At 39.2% G+C, this 19,012-nt stretch overlaps 3 protein-coding genes across 3 annotated transcripts; all 3 read left to right on the forward strand.

Moving 5' to 3' along the window:
• Positions 1-46: 46 nt before the first annotated feature.
• Positions 47-2,491, forward strand: LOC124259279. Its single transcript, XM_046693386.1, has 3 exons — positions 47-310; positions 1,002-1,298; positions 2,117-2,491. Exons 1-3 carry the CDS (start codon positions 130-132, stop codon positions 2,155-2,157), a joined length of 519 nt encoding a protein of 172 aa, XP_046549342.1. The 5' UTR covers positions 47-129; the 3' UTR covers positions 2,158-2,491.
• Positions 2,492-4,194: 1,703 nt separating this feature from the next.
• Positions 4,195-8,191, forward strand: LOC124259301. The gene is made up of 3 exons (XM_046693408.1): positions 4,195-4,468; positions 6,299-6,565; positions 7,643-8,191. Exons 1-3 carry the CDS (start codon positions 4,288-4,290, stop codon positions 7,672-7,674), a joined length of 480 nt encoding a protein of 159 aa, XP_046549364.1. The 5' UTR covers positions 4,195-4,287; the 3' UTR covers positions 7,675-8,191.
• Positions 8,192-14,326: 6,135 nt separating this feature from the next.
• On the forward strand, positions 14,327-18,526 carry LOC124259299. The gene is made up of 5 exons (XM_046693404.1): positions 14,327-14,434; positions 15,022-15,138; positions 15,661-15,789; positions 16,758-16,907; positions 18,453-18,526. Exons 1-5 carry the CDS (start codon positions 14,371-14,373, stop codon positions 18,524-18,526), a joined length of 534 nt encoding a protein of 177 aa, XP_046549360.1. The 5' UTR covers positions 14,327-14,370.
• Positions 18,527-19,012: the final 486 nt, after the last annotated feature.

Below are 19,012 nucleotides of genomic sequence, written 5' to 3' on the forward strand. Positions count from 1 at the left end.
GAGTCGACAAGGGTGGCGAGGGGCTCGTCTTTCCTTTCCATAAAGCACATCCATAGCGCTTGAGCAAATGATCCTTTTCCGAGTTGCCGGCTATTAGAAGCTGAGCTGGGACTTCTGAAACACTCCATCATGGATCGATTTCTACTGGGGATTCTTGTTGTGACTGTGGTCGTGTCGGTTGAGACAAGGTCAACATGTGGGCGTGGTCAGTTCCTGGACCCAGACTCACACATGTGTGAATACTGTATCATGGTGTGTGATCACATGGAGATACAGAACACTGCCAGTAAATGCAACAATAATTGTCCAGGTGAGATGTATGAGAGGCTGTATCATTACTAGTATCAATATTGATCTTATATATGTCAGTTATGAATGCTTTATCGGATGTATTTATATATACAATGTATCTATATGTAAATACAATTTATGTTCATTAATTATGATGCATGAAGCAATATACACTCCAATAGGCTCTTGGTCACACGTTACACACAGTCCGTTAACAAACCGGATTAACCGAGTTATTGATTAACAGTGTGCTATAAATAACTAAGCTAGACAAGAAAGCATGAATGGATTATAACAACTCTACTGCCTAACCCGGGGAGGTGATCCGACATGTGTGTTGTTTAACCTACTTTTCAGCGCAAATGACGGATTAACCTGAGTGAGTGTGGTTCGACATGCGCCTTGGGATGAACCGAAATCATAGTGGTGAATCTCTTAAATGTCTACTTCACTGTTTTACTTACAGCTAAACACTGTTAAATCCAACGCCACTATCATCATATATTATCTAAGACTATGCTACTTTGTCACCTAGGTCGACACTCGCACATATCTTCGATTGTCACGAGGCATTTAACTAGGTTTCACAAATTTTAACACAAGGGAATAAAACTCTATCATCTACTGCCTCCTGTAATGTGCTGTCGTCTTTTAATCACCAATAAGTAAGCGAACATTATGGTATATAATTACCTGACCACTATTCACAGATTTCCTTTCAAAGACTACCTCGACTACAGGATCAACTTGGGCTTCATCGCTTCCAACTCCAGCTGGTCTGAAAGATGTAGAGACTACATCAAGGACGAATTCACCTTCTAGTTTGGCTGTGGTCGTACCTGTTGTCTCAATTGCAGCTGTCGTCGTCATCCTTGCGTTATCACTCTACCACAGACAGAGGTTGCACCAGATGTGCTTGAGTGTCCAGTGTTACTGCCACACCAGACGTCCTGTACAGGTGGTCGATGGCGGCAATGGTGGACCTGACGACCTCCCAAGACCAAATGGTTTGAATATGTATTACGTTGTCTAATAAGTTGAATATTGAATGTTAGGTCATAAGATGAAAACGTTGTGTTATACGTTGAATATGTTCAGTCATAAGATGAAAACGTTGTGTTATACGTTGAATATGTTCAGTCATAAGATGAAAACGTTGTGTTATACGTTGAATATGTTCAGTCATAAGATGAAAACGTTGTGTTATACGTTGAATATGTTCAGTCATAAGATGGAAACAACATGTAGGTTTTCTATATGTTAAGTATGTGAGAAACTTTACTGCGTTGTCATAACCATGGCGATTAAATGTTTCCTCTTTCAGGAGAATAAGCATATTAAGTAGTCATATATAAATATACTATGAAAGTGTTCGCGGTAGGAAAAAAAGCTTTGCGTTCCTAAATAGCATAGCCCCAAGAATATTTGGGCATGCTGAGCAGGAGTATGCCCGAGCCAGAAAGCGGCGACGTCTCTTGGGGAGTCCGGGGTCGTCACGTCACTTCCTTGCATTTCAGCGATTGTTGTCATCATTCGAAAATCAAATTAGCTGAGAGAATATTTTTTTATTGTTCCCTTGGGGAAATTGTGTACGTTTTTCGGTTACTTGTTCTCAGAACACAAAATGCTTTGCGTGCAGAACACGCAGGTAGCAAACACGCAGGTTTTTGCTTTAACGCGAACACTGAATCAATGATGATATAATAATTATATAAATTGATTATTCAAAGAGGGATATAAATAAGTGCTGTATGTGCTACGTGTTTCGCGGCCTCTTCAACGAGCGATATCTCAATGGTCTGATCGTGAATACGTTTCCTTCTAGAAATCCTGATGTATGACGTCACAACGATGGATCGCAACTGACGGTGATCTTCAAAGAAACTGTGGAGACAGCTTTCACGTTGCATGACAGAGGGTCATCTGTGACACAAACAATTCCAGACATTGTATATTCGTGGATCAGGGAAATTCTAGGCCACCTGGAGATAATGAAGTACAGTGTCCATAAATACAACACGAATCATCATCATCATTTTCTTCTTCTTCATGATCATCATGATGATCATCATCATCCGATTCTGATCTCCATATCATTTTGTATATTTCCTAACAAAGTGCTTTTATCTATTCATTCAATTATTGATTTTTGGTCATACAATCAACTTTTTAATTTTTGTAAATAAACAGTTAAAAACAACGTGGCGTGTTTTGTCTTCATTTAATGTGCTAATGTTTCGATAAGTCCGCAAAGAAAAGAAATCATTTTTAACTTAACTACCTCCTTGTAGCTAGTCCCACCTGGGAATTACACATTTCTAGAAACGGCTACAATGACCAGCATATCAAACAGACCAACCTTGATGTCAATGGATGGCACAGGTAACGTGATAGATATTCGCCGGATATACATGTATGTACACTGTCATTTCCACTTTAATATAGCATGCCATTGTCACCGTTTACATTTGTTATTATCCCCCACCGCGCGTTTAGCGCGAAGCGGGGGATATAGTATTAGGCTCCGTCTGTCCATTCGTCCGTACGTCCGTACGTACGTACGAATTGGAATAGCGTAAGAACCGGTCACTAGATTCTTTTCATATTTGGTACCTAAGTTCATCACAGTATAAGAAAGGTCCAGGTCAGGTTTGGTGACCTTGACCTTAATTTCAAGGTCACAAGGGGACTTTAACGTTTAACCTGCATGTTAAGCTATCTCAAGAACCGTTCTCTGGATTTTCTTCATATTCAATACCAAGCTTTATCTAGGGGAGGTGCAGGGCCCAGTCTATTTTAGTGACCTTCACATAATTTTCAGGGTCACAGAGACACTTTGAAGGTTTAAGCATGTTAACCTGAATTGTCAGCAAGATATTTCAAGAACGGTTCACTGGATTTTCTTCATAGACTTTCAAGACTTCCCTTGAATGTTTTTCAATAAACAATTTCTTTAGTACTATTTTTGCATATTTCATAAACTATGACAAGGTCAAAGTCAGTCTTGAAAATGTGTGTGTGTTTGAACAACTAATGAGCAAGATATCAAGAGAAGTTTACTGGTCATGTTTTCGTTGACAGTTAACTTCATCTTAAACTTTCATTACTTTATAAGTTTGATTTGATAATTTGCGGCGGGGGATTATGTCACCTTAGTGACAATGCTTGTTGTATCTATAATGTAAAAATCTCAGCGACAGTGGTCAGCTGGAACTCCCCGAATGTGACTATTTTCACTGCAGCTAAAGCATAAAAAGATTATCATTTCATGTCAAAGGAAACAACACAGTAAAAAGATGAGAACTGTCTAGTGGAATACAAAGTACAAGCTATTGTTTGCTAGCACATTCCGAACCTATGTGAAATTGAAATAACTATGCTACTATATCTGGATCACTAATGTGATCTATGGTACTAATCCAAGCAACAGCACGACCTTACCTGCAGGTGATTCCGCTGGTTAATCAGTGAAGATTAATCCGCATGTGGTTTGATGTCAGTGAGTTATATTTGGAAACACCTCTGACAACATTCCCATAAATAGCTCTGCATGTTCATCGACTGGGATAAGGAGATTAATCTCTGACATGTTTAACCGCAATCACCGCTGCTACTACCGCTACTATGAAAGCAACTACTTCGGCTGCTGTAACTACTGCTAATGCAACTGCAACTACGTCAACGATTACTACTTCTGCTACCACAAATAAGTTATCTACAACTAGTGATATCGCTGACAACATCTGTACATGTGATATATTGACAACCTATGTCATTTGTATATAAGAGGTGAAGCATTCTCCCAATGCTACGAGTCACATGACGCCTTGTCACGTGACATCAGGAATAATGCTGTCAGGGTAATATGGAAATTTCACACTTTCTGACAATATGCACCTTGTACATTTAACCAGTAACTGTACATACATCTCTTAAGCCACAGACGCTTACAACTCAATGTGGATCATCTGTGACGGACCATGATCAAAGACTAAAATGTCGTGCCAACGCTCTGCTATTCTGGTTCTGCTGATTTTGACCAATGTGGCACTGGACCCTGTTTGCAGGGAGGACCAGTACTATGATGTACATGCAGGGATGTGTGAGTATTGCTCCATCATATGTCAACATGCAGAGATCCAAGGGACGGTGGAGAAGTGTGGGAGGAACTGTCCAGGTAAATTATGTGTTACTGTACAGAACCGTAAAACTGTCCAGGTAAATTATGTGTGACTGTACAAACCGTAAAACTGTCCAGGTAAATTATGTGTTACTGTACAGAACCGTAAAACTGTCCAGGTAAATTATGTGTTACTGTACAGAACAGTAAAACTGTCCAGGTAAATTATGTGTTACTGTACAGAAACGTAAAACTGTTCAGGTAAATTATGTGTTACTGTACAGAACAGTAAAACTGTTCAGGTAAATTATGTGTTACTGTACAGAAACGTAAAACTGTCCAGGTAAATTATGTGTTACTGTACAGAAACGTAAAACTGTCCAGGTAAATTATGTGTTACTGTACAGAACAGTCAAACTGTCCAGGTAAATTATGTTACTGTACAGAACCGTAAAACTGTCCAGGTAAATTATGTGTTACTGTACAGAACAGTCAAACATCCATACAAATATAGTCGCGATGAAATTGGCTGCTAGTTTATTTGACTTTGTTTTTCTCTACCTCCTTAAATCATATGTTGTCGGCATTAAACTATATCCAGTCAATTTCTGACATAACTTGTTTCCTTGTCTGGAAACAAAACCTTGATCACCTTCATGATCAAGAAAGAAACTCGTTTCTCCCAGTCGGGACGTTGCAGTGAATGATTCCATCTATTCCTGCACTGCCGGAAGAATAGTTGCGATTAAGATATAGTTAAACTAAAGACATGCTTATTGACTCTTAGTTTGCCGTATTGCAACATGCATCCCAGGAAGTCTGGTTGCAGAACATTCACTTCGACTTTCACGTTTTGTGATTGGATGAGAGCAACCACGTGACAACACAGAGTACCATGAACGATCTATTTGTTCTAAATGCTTATGAATCAGAATGCGGATGAAATCTCACAAGATTAACCTTCTGGTTTGTGATTGGTTAACAGCGATCACGTGGTGCAGATATTCAAGATTAATCTTGTCACGTGGCCTGGATGAATAACATAAGATTAACCTGAAAGCGTGACATAGTACGCATGGACTTTAGTGAAATCATTATCATATCTACAAAACTGTTGTTACTGTAATGTTATCATGTAATCAACGAGTACGTATACCCATTAAGAACGATTTTGACTGCACTGGTATGACACATACTTCAGTAAATCCAACACAACATTTGGGCCTTGTCAAACGCTGCAGCGGATTAATCTCGCAACTGGAAAGTCCATGTTTTATATTTAGAAGCAGCCTTGAGCGGTTAACCGCACAAGGAAGGAAACGGTTTTTTTCGCTTCCAGTAAAGTTACTTTGTGAATTTAACAGTATCGAGAATTCTCTCAGGTTATGATGGCATAGATGAAGAATTGTCCACAGAAATAGAAATATATGTAAGAAGTGACTCTGTGGTTTAATGTTGAGTATTAAGGCCTGAAGCTAGAATGGGAAAATTGATAGAATAGCGGTGGGTTTGCTAAATTTCTCGCCGTTAGTTTGCTTCAAATGTGCTGAACATTTTCGAAAACATAGACTGACTTCGATATTTTTGCGGTGATATTGCTGGAATAATGCTATAAGCGGCGTAAAACTAAAACTCACTCACACACTCGATATGTTTTCTTTAAGTTGCTGTGATCAAAACCAGTTTACACAACGGTTTTTACGTTCATAGCTACTATAAATAAATAAATAAATAAATAAATAAATAAAACCTCATGTTAAATAAATAAATAAATAAATAAATAAATAAATAAATAAATAAATAAATAAATAAATAAATAAATAAATAAATAAATAAATAAATAAATAAATAAATCCTCATGTTACACTCTTTGTTTCTGACCCTAAGGATATGTCACCACTAAGGCCACGAAGACATCGTCAACAACGGCGTCTTTGTCGTCTCCATCGCTACCCTCACCATCATCATCAGGCTGGTTACCCTGGCAGACATCCCTTGTCACCCTCACATCAGTTGTAATCACAGGTTGTGTCACGGCGCTTGTCGTCGCCAACAGAGAGTCAGTCAGGCGGTGTATTAGACGGACCCGAAACACGTGTAACCATGGCAACCACGCGCTGTATCCTGTGGAAGGAGGCACCCATGGTTCAGAATGTACGTTACGTTGGGTGTACCCAAATTCGTTTTTCAGAGTTTGTTTTGCAACTAATTCTTTGCATTATCCAGAACACTAAACTTTCCAAATATTAGCGAGAGACTGAATGGGTGAGTGAGCATAGTATATAAAGGTGAGGTGAGGTGAGGTGAGGTGAGATGAAATTGGGTTTTACGTCGTGCTGAGAATATCCCATCATATGACGACGTGCATGCGTGTGTTTGTGTATGTGCGGCTGCTTGTACTAGCCCAGACTTAAGCTGGTTTTATAGTGCTAGCCATGAATACCCTACTCAGACACATTATACTGACTCCGAGCCGACCAGTCCTTGTTGTATCCATTAATGCCGAGCGCCAGGCAGGGGCCAACAAGTACCATATTTTAACATCTTTTGGTATGACGCGGTCGGGGATTGAACCCGCGACCTTCCGCTCTCCGGGCGGACGCTCTAACCACTACACCACGGAGGCGGTCAGTATATTAAGAACTTATTTGAGCAAAATCGCAGTGAGGTAACCAGAAATGGGCTTTACATTGTTCCCAGTAGGGCATCGAACTCAAGTGACTAACGAACACCTCAACCACTAGGCTAACCCACAGTGCCTATATACATACAGGTAAGCGTGGTTTGATGTACCACTACTTAGGACGTTATTTCATTAATCCGAGCATGTCAGTTGATTTCGGAGGAAGGCCCGGTTTGACCAAACCTGCTTATTATAACCATTGCCATAGTCTGTCTCACAGTCCCTGAACCACATTATTTACCCTACTGCTAATCTGAATCTCTGGTCTCCCTGGGACTCCTTTTCCATTTATATGGGTTTGTTTGTTATACTATCAAAATTATATATATTCAGAGACTGAGCGTTAGTCTACCATTGCCACTGCCCAACACGAACGCACGGTTGTTAGATAAAGAGACCTAAGGGAAGCAACTCCCTTAGATAAATCAGTGTCTGGACCATCTCTGGTACGAGAATTAAAAGACTTGTAACAGAAGCAATAAAGGTAAATCATGTTGTATGAAATGCTGCAAACAAACACATTTGACATATTTCAATCTGTCTTGCAGATACCATGGTAACCGAGCAAGAGAGAGTTTAATGCGCAACTGTATATCTGACGCAGTCAATGGCCATGGACATATCGGCGCATATCGAAAGCCGGTTCCATTGGAACATGAGTTCCATTGAAACCTTCCGAGAATACTTTTTGAGAAACAACGACCATACAATTAACCGGCGGGTTTTGTTCACTGGCTTCGCAACAAAGCACTCGGCACGTTCGTTTTGTGAATGACATTCCATTTGATAAGAAATATGAATGAGTGTCATGTGACTGTACATCACGTGATACACTGGGCGTGGACATGTCACAGCTATCCCAGACATGTGTCATCCTGATAGGCTCAAGTAATGACGTCCGACATTTTTTTAGTAAGCATTCTGTATTGAGGACACTGTCAGTTCACTTGTGTGTCATTACCTCCACATCACGCTGGTTTTACAAATAACATTTGAAATAATTCTGTAAATAAATATGTGTACTTCTATATCGCTAAATTCCATAAACCAAATGCATGCTTAAAGTGCATACAAATAGACCGTTCATTATTACTCCGGATAACCCAAGCTGCCTGTGAGGCGCAAGAAGGTTATAGTCACATGACTTATCCCACCGGGTACCCATTTTCTGCTGGGTGAACAGAGGCAATTTTGAACAAACTCACATGCCTAACGTGAGACTACATGAATCACATGTGCTTCGTTGTTTGGCAGGACTGAAGTCCAGAGACATGTTGAGTAAACATGAAAATTAATGTTGTTGTTATGCAGTCAGACCCGAATTGTAAGATTTGTAACGTCACAACGAAGAAATGACGTGGCACTTAAAGATCACATTGCATTTTGCTTTAAACGTGAAATACGTTTTAAATCATTCCACAAGTCTATATAAATAAGAAAGAAGATTCAGTGAAAGTTACCCCTTCGTCTATTGCCACCTCAACCCTGAAGAGAAGCCGACGGCTGAAACAAGCTATTCACATACGGGTCAATTAACGGAAGCGTACATATAATGTCCATGTTTGGCTTGACGGAAGATATACGCCCACCTCCTGTGTCGGCCGAGACTGTAAGGACTTACTGGGTGTCTCATATCAAGAGATCAAATAAGAGAGATAACATATTTATTGTGCAAACCTTCCATACAGAGACAGTGACAATATTCTATAAACTACATAAACAAGATATATAATGAATCATATATATATACATATGATGAGTAACAAAACATATTATAATAATAATACAAATGTGTATAATAATAATGGCCTAGGACAATCAGATCTTCTTTGTTTAAAGTTGTACATGTGGTAGCAAATAATTTCTACACTATTTGGATCATTATTTCTAAAAAGAGGTTAAATTTTCCAGTGGTAGTAAGGCTGAGAAATTTATTAATTTTAGAGGATAGGGAGTTAAATAAGGACTTTCTTGCATCTGAATATTTAATGAAACACATGAAATGGTGTTCTTCATCCTCAAGGACAGAGCATTTATCACAGAGACGGTCCTCCAAAGGTGTAGGTGGTCTTGTTCGTCTACCCAGTTCAATTTTTAGCCTGTGATCACTCAGTCTTAGTTTTGTGAAGTGGATACGGTGTTTTTTTTATCTTGCAGTGTTGCAGGTATGTTTCAAAGTTGATTTCAGATTTAATTTTTCTATCAATGTGTTGTGTCTGTGGCGTGTGCTTCCTGTGAGATAGTATACGCTTACCCTTTTAGTGAACACCTAGTGTTTGCAAAGATTCCAGCGATCAAGTCTGACACATCGTATCACAATTGCATAGATCGATGATCATGCTGTTAATCACTGGATTGTTTGGTCCAGACTCGATTATTTACAGACCTCCGTATAGCTGGAATATTGCTGAGTGCGGCGTTAAACGACAGACCAAACAACAAACCAATCTGGCATAAAGTATTTTAAGGAACATATCTCGCTTCTAAACATGGAGTGATTGGACAAAATCTGTTATATGTTTTGGTTTGGGTATATAATTAAAGAATGGAAACACTAGACACTGTTAAGTTCTTATTGTTGTTTTTAATATATGTATATTCATGACATTTGCCGCGGTCGTTGGTTGGTTATTGACAGGTAGGCATATAAAACGTAAGCGATTTCTGACATCTGGTGTTCTCCAAACAGATACTGAGTAAATAAAAACTTCACAATTTATATTTGTAATTACAAATATGAATTGTTATGTTAGACAGTTTTCAGGTATCATAATGTTAAACCCCAAGTATCGACTCAAGAAAAAGTCATCACAGCACATTCAAGTCAATCCAAACATCGTGCACCTCACAATTGTGCTAAAACGTGTTTTTCACGTGCCATTGATCACGTGATCTATTGCACGTGCATTCGGTCGCACATGTTCCCATCAACTGTACAAAGTTAAAAAAACACTTTAAAGCACTAACGAGAACAGTCAATTCTTATGTCGTGCCTCTCAAATGTGCAGCGTGAACGTTGGCATGCTGGAAGCGGGAACGTCAGTAAGTGACGTTGTGATGACTGTTTATGATTTACAGACTCGACTGCAACAAACTGGCACCATTGCTGATCGCCTAGTCTGTCTCACAGTCCCTGAACCACATTAATTTCCCTACTGCCAAGCCCTCTCTGCAGTGCTAAAGCCCTAAATAAAGCAAGTCTAGATTTCCTCAGGTTCTGAATCTCTGGTCTCCCTAGGGCTCCTTTTCAATATAAATGGGCTTGTTTGTTACTATCAAAATTATATATATTCAGAGACTAAGCCTTAGTCTACTGATCGCCCTAGGCCAGGTCAACCACGTGTGACGTCACAGACGGAGGATCGTCAAATTGTGTTACGTCACCTCCGTAATCGATTTCTGACGTCTACAGGAACCAGACATGAGCTGTTTAGGGGTCGACTGTCGTCTCAAACCATCCAAAACCGGCTGCGAGCTGCTCGCCTTCGTGTTCAACGACCATATCGCGGAACCATTTTGACGCCATTACATCGACGTTGTACGTCAACGTTTGCTGTGGGCCCGACACCTCCGATGGACTCTGAGAGACTGGAATCGAGTTGTCTTCAGTGCTGAATCAAAATTTACCCTCAGATTCGCTGATGGTAGGATCGAGCATATCTGTGCACTCTCGGGAACCAACCACAGAAATTGCAGGATCTTGGTGCTGCTTTGCAGAAATAATTTTTAAATTGGTTATTTCCATTTTTGAAGTTAGATTTTTCAATCCTTTCTGAACATTCATAGGTTGAGTGTGCATCAACATTTGTGGCTATTGTTGTAAATGTATAAGCAACACACACACACCACACACACACACACACACACACACACACACACACACAAATATATATATATATGTATATTTATATATAATTTATTCACTTTTGAGGAATCAGTGTAGAGGATTTCTAAACAGTAAATGGAAAGAAGACCTGAACGCATGAAAGTTCGCAAAGTTACAATTTGAATATGCAATATACTTTGAGGTTTCGTGATACGTCTGTACGTTATTATTTCTTTTTGAAAGGTTAAAAAGCTTGGTTTAGTAATTTTTCTATTAAATTTGGAAAGGAGAGATTTTGTTATCATGATAACAACATTCAAAGGATTATTATGTTTACCCTTTAAGCCAAACAGTACATGTTCTTCACTGAAGGTGATTCTGCCGTGGAATTTCCAATTCATTCTAATAGCTATTCCCATATATCAACAGAATATAAACATTTACATAAGATATGTGAAACTGTTTCATCTGGTTCGTTACATAAGATACTAGCTGCTGATGGTACATTACCAATCTTTAATAGATAACTGTTTATACTCAGGATGTGGTGTAAAGCTTTCAGTTGAAACCACCTTAATTCATTACATGGAGTAGACCTTTTTACCCCCAAATTATAGTTTATTCATTCTGAATCAGTATATGTTTGCCTTAGGTAATTTTTTGTGAAAATAGGCTCATGCAGAATTGTATAAAGTACCTTACATCCAGATTTATTATGTATTTTTTGAGATGTGAATGGCAAATTTTGGTCCTTGAGAAATCTTCACTAAATGATTCTTATTAATATTTTGTGAATAACTCAACATAGCTTGTTTAATTTTTTGATAGGTCACGAAATTGGTTCTAATTCTATATTTTTTTACAAATTCATCAAACTCCATGTTCATTAATAAAATCATTCAGAAATGTTATACCCTTTTTATGCCACTGTGCAATATATACATGGACATACCATCAATTTTTATGGAATTGTTATACCAAACTGATTTGCTCATAATATCTTCAATAGTTTGACCGCCTCCGTGGTGTAGTGGTTAGAGCGTCCACCCCGGAGAGCGGAAGGTCGCGGGTTCAATCCCCGACCGCGTCATACCAAAAGACGTTAAAATATGGTATTTGTTGGTCCCTGCCTGGCGCTCGGCATTAATGGGTGCAACAAGGACTGGTCGGCTCGGAGTCAGTATAATGTGTCTGAGTGGGGTATTCATGCTTCACTGCGGCATGGTATCTCAGTGGGCTAGCACTATAAAACCAGCTTCAGTCACGGCTAGTACAAGCAGCCGCACATACACACGCATGCACGTCGTCATATGAGCGAAATATTCTCAAGCACGACGTTAAACCCAATTTCACCTCACCTCAGTAGTTGCTTCTTTAGTGGCAAAACAATTCAGGTTCAAGCTTCATAATAGCAGTATCTCTTTACAAAAGGTGTTATGAATATTTGGAGTAATATTTTCATAAATATATGAACTATCAGCCAATTCATGACATTTATATTCACTACTGTTTAAAAAAATATGATAGCCCACTCTGATTTGCAGGAATAATGGCATCGACTCCCCAATAATGTGTTTACATGCATCAGACAGCCCATGAGGAGGCGTTGCTTGGCAGTTGTGAACGCACGAAGTGGCCATATACACTACTGAACGTTTGAAACATCAGATTTAATTTCTTGTGATTTGACACTTTGTTTACGCCTTTTATTGATAAAATTTGTAACCACATGTAACCGGCTTTTGGCATTGTGATTATTCTCAGTTCATCCTATAGAACTTAACAAATAAATGATAACCTCTATACCATATTCTTAAGTCCTTTCTTTTATATATTATCTAATATATGATTGTGAAGTTTCTAGTTTGACTCAGTATATGTCCTTCCCTTCCGTACAATGGACACGTGTACTGTAAATGCTGGCTAAGGAAAAATTCTCAATTTAAGATATTTTAAATGTTAGTGATTGGTAAAGTGTCTATTCTGGAGTTGTAACTTATCAACTTCAATTCCCCTGCGTGAGCCACGTGTAAATAGACAATAGAAGCGCCAAATCCCTTTCAACGTTCATAAAAATTCTCTGCCAACACCGGAGTCGATTGTACTTTTTTTACTATATCGTGAGACTGTATTTGTTTCAGCAGTATTACAGCTGTAGGATTTTTTGTAAACAAATGAGTCTGGACTTGACTATATTGACTACCACCATGCGATAAGATGACAGAGCATGTGTTTATGAAACTGGTGTTCGCGAAACGGTGAGCGTACCCTGCCCCACGGGAGGCACCCGTCATAAAAATATGCAAAGTCTAGTCAATTGTTCAACTGAAATAATTCGGGAACGTACACAGGTACAGTTAATAACAAGTCTCAGATATCGCGTCCATTGTCCATAAATGGCAAACAAGAAGTGACAATTACACGGCTGGATAAATGAAAGTCAGTTACAGACAGTGATATATCTTGACACCAGATATATATAATTATAGTATGACGTGTCTCACACATCAGTGAAACAGCCCCTTCACTCGTGAAGCAGGCGTTGACGTTCTCATCGTATTGATTAGGATCACCTTTAGATGTAAACACCGCTATGTGAAACTGCTGCAACTTCACATACCACTGCATTGCAGGAAAATAACACGATCTGTTTATAATGATATAGCTATGTGTATATTACTGTCTTGAGATTAAAACCAGTGCATAGACGGTTTATCCTCACTGTGTAGGCAGCCTGTAGAGGACTATAGACACTATGCTTGGCGACTTCAATGATGTAATCATAGGCCTACAATTTCGTATACAGATTCAGGTGACCTACTTTGTAGGGGATTCCCCTTCGGTGTGTTAGGCATACAGGTTTCGGGCACGTCGGATTTGTTTTGATGGAAATTTCCCAACAGAGAATTCGAACAGAAACATTGTGATCACGTGATAATGGAAACGTACTGACGTTTTCAACCCGAACGTTGTAATAATTGCTCAGGTGGAATGGAAATTTACTCGTGTAAATATTTCACCATGCATATTGATCAAGTGGCTCACAGTACAGGAAGATACTGCCATCCATCCGGGAATACAGATTACCTGGCTGTAATAACAGAGACAGAAAAGAAGCTGTGTACCAAGAGAAATGTCATGATGCCTTCACAACCCATTCAGTACCTTTATTATTCCAAATGTTTTGGAAAGTAGTATGTACATTAGGTACATACATTTACATGACTGACTGACTGACTGAGTTTGGTTTTACGCCGCTTTTAGCAATATTCCAGCAACATCACGGCGGGGACACCAGAATATGGGGATTCGAACCCGGGTCTTCGGCGTGACGAGCCAACGCTTTAACCACTAGGCTACCCCACCGCCCCTTACATGAATGAATACATATTACGTCATGAACGAAACTAGAATTTCCATGAGAAACCGAAAATAAAACTACCCAGCAAAATGGTGGCACATGCCACGTTATTAATTCTTCTTCCTTGTCTGGGGAGAATTGCCTGTGTCCAAGGTAATTATATACGTTCAAGAATAACTTTGTAAACATTAATTCAGATTAAGATTTTTTGTTGTATAGAAAGACACAGTCAGTGTTACATTAACCCTATCTGTGTTGTTGTGAGGGTGTACCAAGGTAGGAAAGATACACCACAATGTATTACGTATCTGTTACCAGTGGTAGGTCGACTGTTAAATATGAAACGTTCACGAACTGTAACATGTATTCTTGAACATACACGTGTGGAACACTTGAACAATCAGACACTGACGAAATGACATATACCTCACTGTTTATCATACCCCTCATAAACGCTATAATCATATTGAATAACCATTACGTACTTACGTTGCTTTTCTGAATTTTCATTATATATCAGTAAACTATTTAGTACTTTGAATATAAAAGATAAACGATCCGTATAATTTGACATTTCGTAATCGGACCTCAATAAGCTATTGATACATATTTATGGATAGTTGTACTGGCTCCTTGTCATTCACTCGGTGCAATGGTTCACAGTCTTGTCGGTTTATTATTGTTGTTTTGCTATCATTTCTCATAATGGCATGGATTATAACTGACATGAAATGTTCCAGTGTGTCCCCGAGACTTCTATTACAGCACCGACACCGACAGGTGTGAAAGCTGTGCAGAATTGTGCCACCAAGCAACGGTCAGAAAAACAGAAAGTACATGTCGAAGACTGTGTCCCGGTGAGACGTCTCAAAGCATCCAACATCCAACCTCGATCTTAAAGTGAAAGTGCAATTAACCGTATTCATTAACAAACATCCCTCAACGATAATATATCCGTCACTTTTTTATATGTATCACAAATGCAATTTGTATATTGACAATAATATGTGTTATGAAATAGGGATATGTTCATTCAGTTTAGATAACTACAATACAAGACATTATGTTGAGTATTGTAACATTTTGTTGATGTCCTGCAACACACTGTGTAGCGGCCACAAAATTTCCGAGTCCAGTGCTGGGATTCGAACCCCGGACCTTCTGATCCCAAGTCGGACGCCTTGTACACATGTCCAAACAGGTTAACCCTGTCGGCAAGCTGAGAAGGTAAGGATGTCATCTGTGGGATGACTCCACACTACCAGAGATCATATAATATGGTATCTGACACTACACACTGTGCTCTCTACCTGTTTATCATTTGTAGTGAGATGTTTGTGTCTTCAGTGGTAAGTGACACATGGTGTTTGTGTTTGTAGTAGGAGACACAGAAGTAACAAAGACGTCCTTGACACTGAAGAAAGCGTTACATGGCAACAACACGCCATCAGTGAACAAACTGAACTCAACTGAAGAACGGTTACCACACACACTGGACGACAGTCAAGGTAATCTGGCGTTACATTTAAGTAAATCCTATCTATTAATCCGGAAGATAATATTGTCATCTGAATATTTTAATCCGGAAGAAACACCAGTCTCCTGTTGTCATCTCTTTGGGGTGTTTTGATTTACGTGGATGTACGCATTCTGATTCACCTTTTAGCATACTTTTCACTGACAGTTTTAGGCGTTTCGTAGCTCGTGAGTTGTTACCCAGACTAACATATAATCCCAGAAGTAAAGTTATCGTATCTAAAGATCAGCCTGGATCAGACAATGTCGAAGCGTAGCGCAACACACCCCAGGTACCAGGCTGATCTAAACATGTCCTTGGAAACTGGTTTTACACAGTAACATAATCATGTCGGCGAGCAAACCGGACTTTAACTGTCCTTTCCCGACATAATTGGTAAAATTACAACTGCTATAGTCACAATATGTTTGAAAGACTGCCACCTTTGGCAATGTTCATGAATCATTACGAAACAGTGAACACTTGTTCCAGATATAGATGGGAATGTAGGCACGAGAGCTGAAATCACCCCTGTCATTCAGTCAGTTGACTGTGTACCCCTTTTACTTGTAATTGTACAACTATATTTTGAGTAAAAGTAAATATTCTCGCCAATGGGCCAAATGTTTTCCGGCCATGGGCGAGATATTTTAACATCGCTCTAAATTAGCCAAATCAAGTCAAAATGAGTTGAATTTGTGTCATGATACTTATATACATACTTTCGTTTATTTACAACCTCCAACAAATGAATTCTGAGCGAAACTAAACATTCTCGCCCATGGGTTTAAATTTTGATTTTTCGAGAAATAAATGTTTCATTTTTTCATCCTTTTCATATATTCATGACAACTGCATGTTTTATTCGTCAAATCCTTTCTCAGAAAGGGGCCACAGTGCGGAGAGTTTCTGGACTTTTGTGAGTCCAGAATTAAATTGTGACGTGTTAATATATTTCAGTTACCATATACACAGTGTGTACGTTAATGTTGCTCATCATGATCATGTGCTGTGTATCGGCTGTACTTCTAATGTCTGGACGATATCCATCTTGCTGCTGCTGTAAACGAAGAGCACTTTGTTTGAAGTATCGAAGGACCGGAAGTGGAGGTAAGATCGATTACCAACCATGAGTAGTCACAAGTCTTGCCTACTCTGCATTCATGATCAGCTCTGAGACAGTAATGCATGATAACAGATACGAAAACATAATCAAATATAGTAATCGTTACTCCGGTGTCCAGTTAATGTCCCTTAGAAAGATATGTGTAAATGAGTAAATATATTCTGTTGAATATATATGGCTGATCAAGCTGGTTTGGCTCTTTGCCAACAGAGAGCCCTTCACACGCAGCCAAGAGAACAATGTGTGTTTTTTCATCAAAATGTAAATAGGAAATGTTATGCAATGAAGTAATGAGACTGTCTAACACCTAGTGGATGCCGCATAGTATATATACCTTTGAGACATGGTGGCCTGGTTTGGTCATTCTAATGTTGTTTTCGCAATGCTTGTTCTGAGGTCTATCCATTGTACGATCGAGAATAAGTGCAGAAAGTGGAGAATCATAAAATTCATAGGATTAGACCAGTATACAGCCTCAGGCCTACCCAGGCCAACAAACTAGACCTCTCCATTTTTTATCAGTCCAGTAAAATCATTCGTTTCTGCACCTCTGGCATTAATGTGATAATTATCTTTAGGAAAATACATTGCAAATATGCTGATCTCACTGACAAAATGTCGTTCTTGCTTCTTAAGTATTGTACCAATTAAAGTTGATCGACACCCGATTATTCTCGGTGCCCTATGTTTGGTACCTTCCAATCTGTGGACTAACATTGGGGGAGAGTACATTGGGAGGTTAGGGACCGTACACAAGTAATGGCTAAAAGGTGTGTGTGTGTGTGTTTGTGTGTGTGTGTGTGTGTGGGGACGGGTCTTCGAGGGTCGGGGAGGATGATTTAAGGGGGCCCACTCATTGTGTTCTGGGGAGGTAGGGGGTCATCAATTTTGTACACATGTACTAGGGGATGGGGGGGGTTGTCAGCAATTTTGTACATATAAATATTTCAAGATCGTGCTTGAAATTATAGGAAGGGGGGGTAATTGATTTTGTACATGAAATGCAGGGGGGAGGGGGCTCCTACTTTGTACATAAATTTAAGGGAGGGTCGTTAACATTGAACAGGCCTCTCCATAAAAATCATCATCCCCCCCTGGCCATTAATTATGAACGCTCCCTTACCAGCAAAGAAAACAGCCCTTCTAACACTCTGAGGAATGCAGAAGCCTGCGGTATTAGGCAGATAAACGTTCTTATAGTGTTCGACCTGGCAGTGCCTCCATGGAGAAATCCCATTCGCTCATTGTGCTGCCTTGAGCTGCGTGTAGTGAGCCCAACCAGGTATCATCATCTGCATCGTTTATCCGCATCAACGTTATGAACATATTTTACTGAAAAAAGTTCTAGTAAAAAAAAATATAATATTCACCCTGAGACTGCATATATTTGCTTCAGGGTCTTTAAGTTTATCTACATGTACTCTAATCTTTAACGTAAGCATTAAAGGAGCCATCGCGGTCACGGTTGAAGTCATACATATGCATTTGCTTTTGTCTAAAACCTTTCCTCTGTCTTGTAATTCTTTCAGAATTTGAAGAAGTGAATGCACAGAAGCAGCATGATGGTGGGACACTAATAATGCAGATCCCCTTGGGTAATTAGAAGATAAAGCTACTCTGTTTTCAATTTTGCGGTCCTTTATCGTTGATTTAAGACCGCTAAATGTAATTTAAAACCGAACGCGTTAGCGTGAGGTTTTAAATTAAACATTTAGCGGTCTTAAATCAACGATAAAGGACCGCAAATTTGAAAACAGAGTAGCTTTATCTTCATTCTAGCACGACTGATAAGCGTTTAAAAACCGAACTGTTTGGCGCGCAAGAACACAAGGCGCAAAGGGGCCTTTTTCCTGGAAATCGCTTTGGAACCGTCCCGTTGAGGGACAGGTTGTGTAATGAACAAAATCAGTTATTTTCAACAACATAAATGCTATATTTCAGGAACCAGTATGCTTGTATTTGTAACAAGTAGCATACATAAATAAATAAAAATACAGTTTATACTGTGAGCAAGTACAATTATTTGATTTTTCTCAAGCGAATTATTGATCTCCCCTACTGTATGACAATCGACTCGCCCAAATGCAAG

Source organism: Haliotis rubra, unplaced genomic scaffold (genome assembly GCF_003918875.1).
Source record: "Haliotis rubra isolate DU_JTF1 unplaced genomic scaffold, ASM391887v1 Scf716, whole genome shotgun sequence".
Classification (NCBI taxonomy): Eukaryota; Metazoa; Mollusca; class Gastropoda; order Lepetellida; family Haliotidae; genus Haliotis; species Haliotis rubra.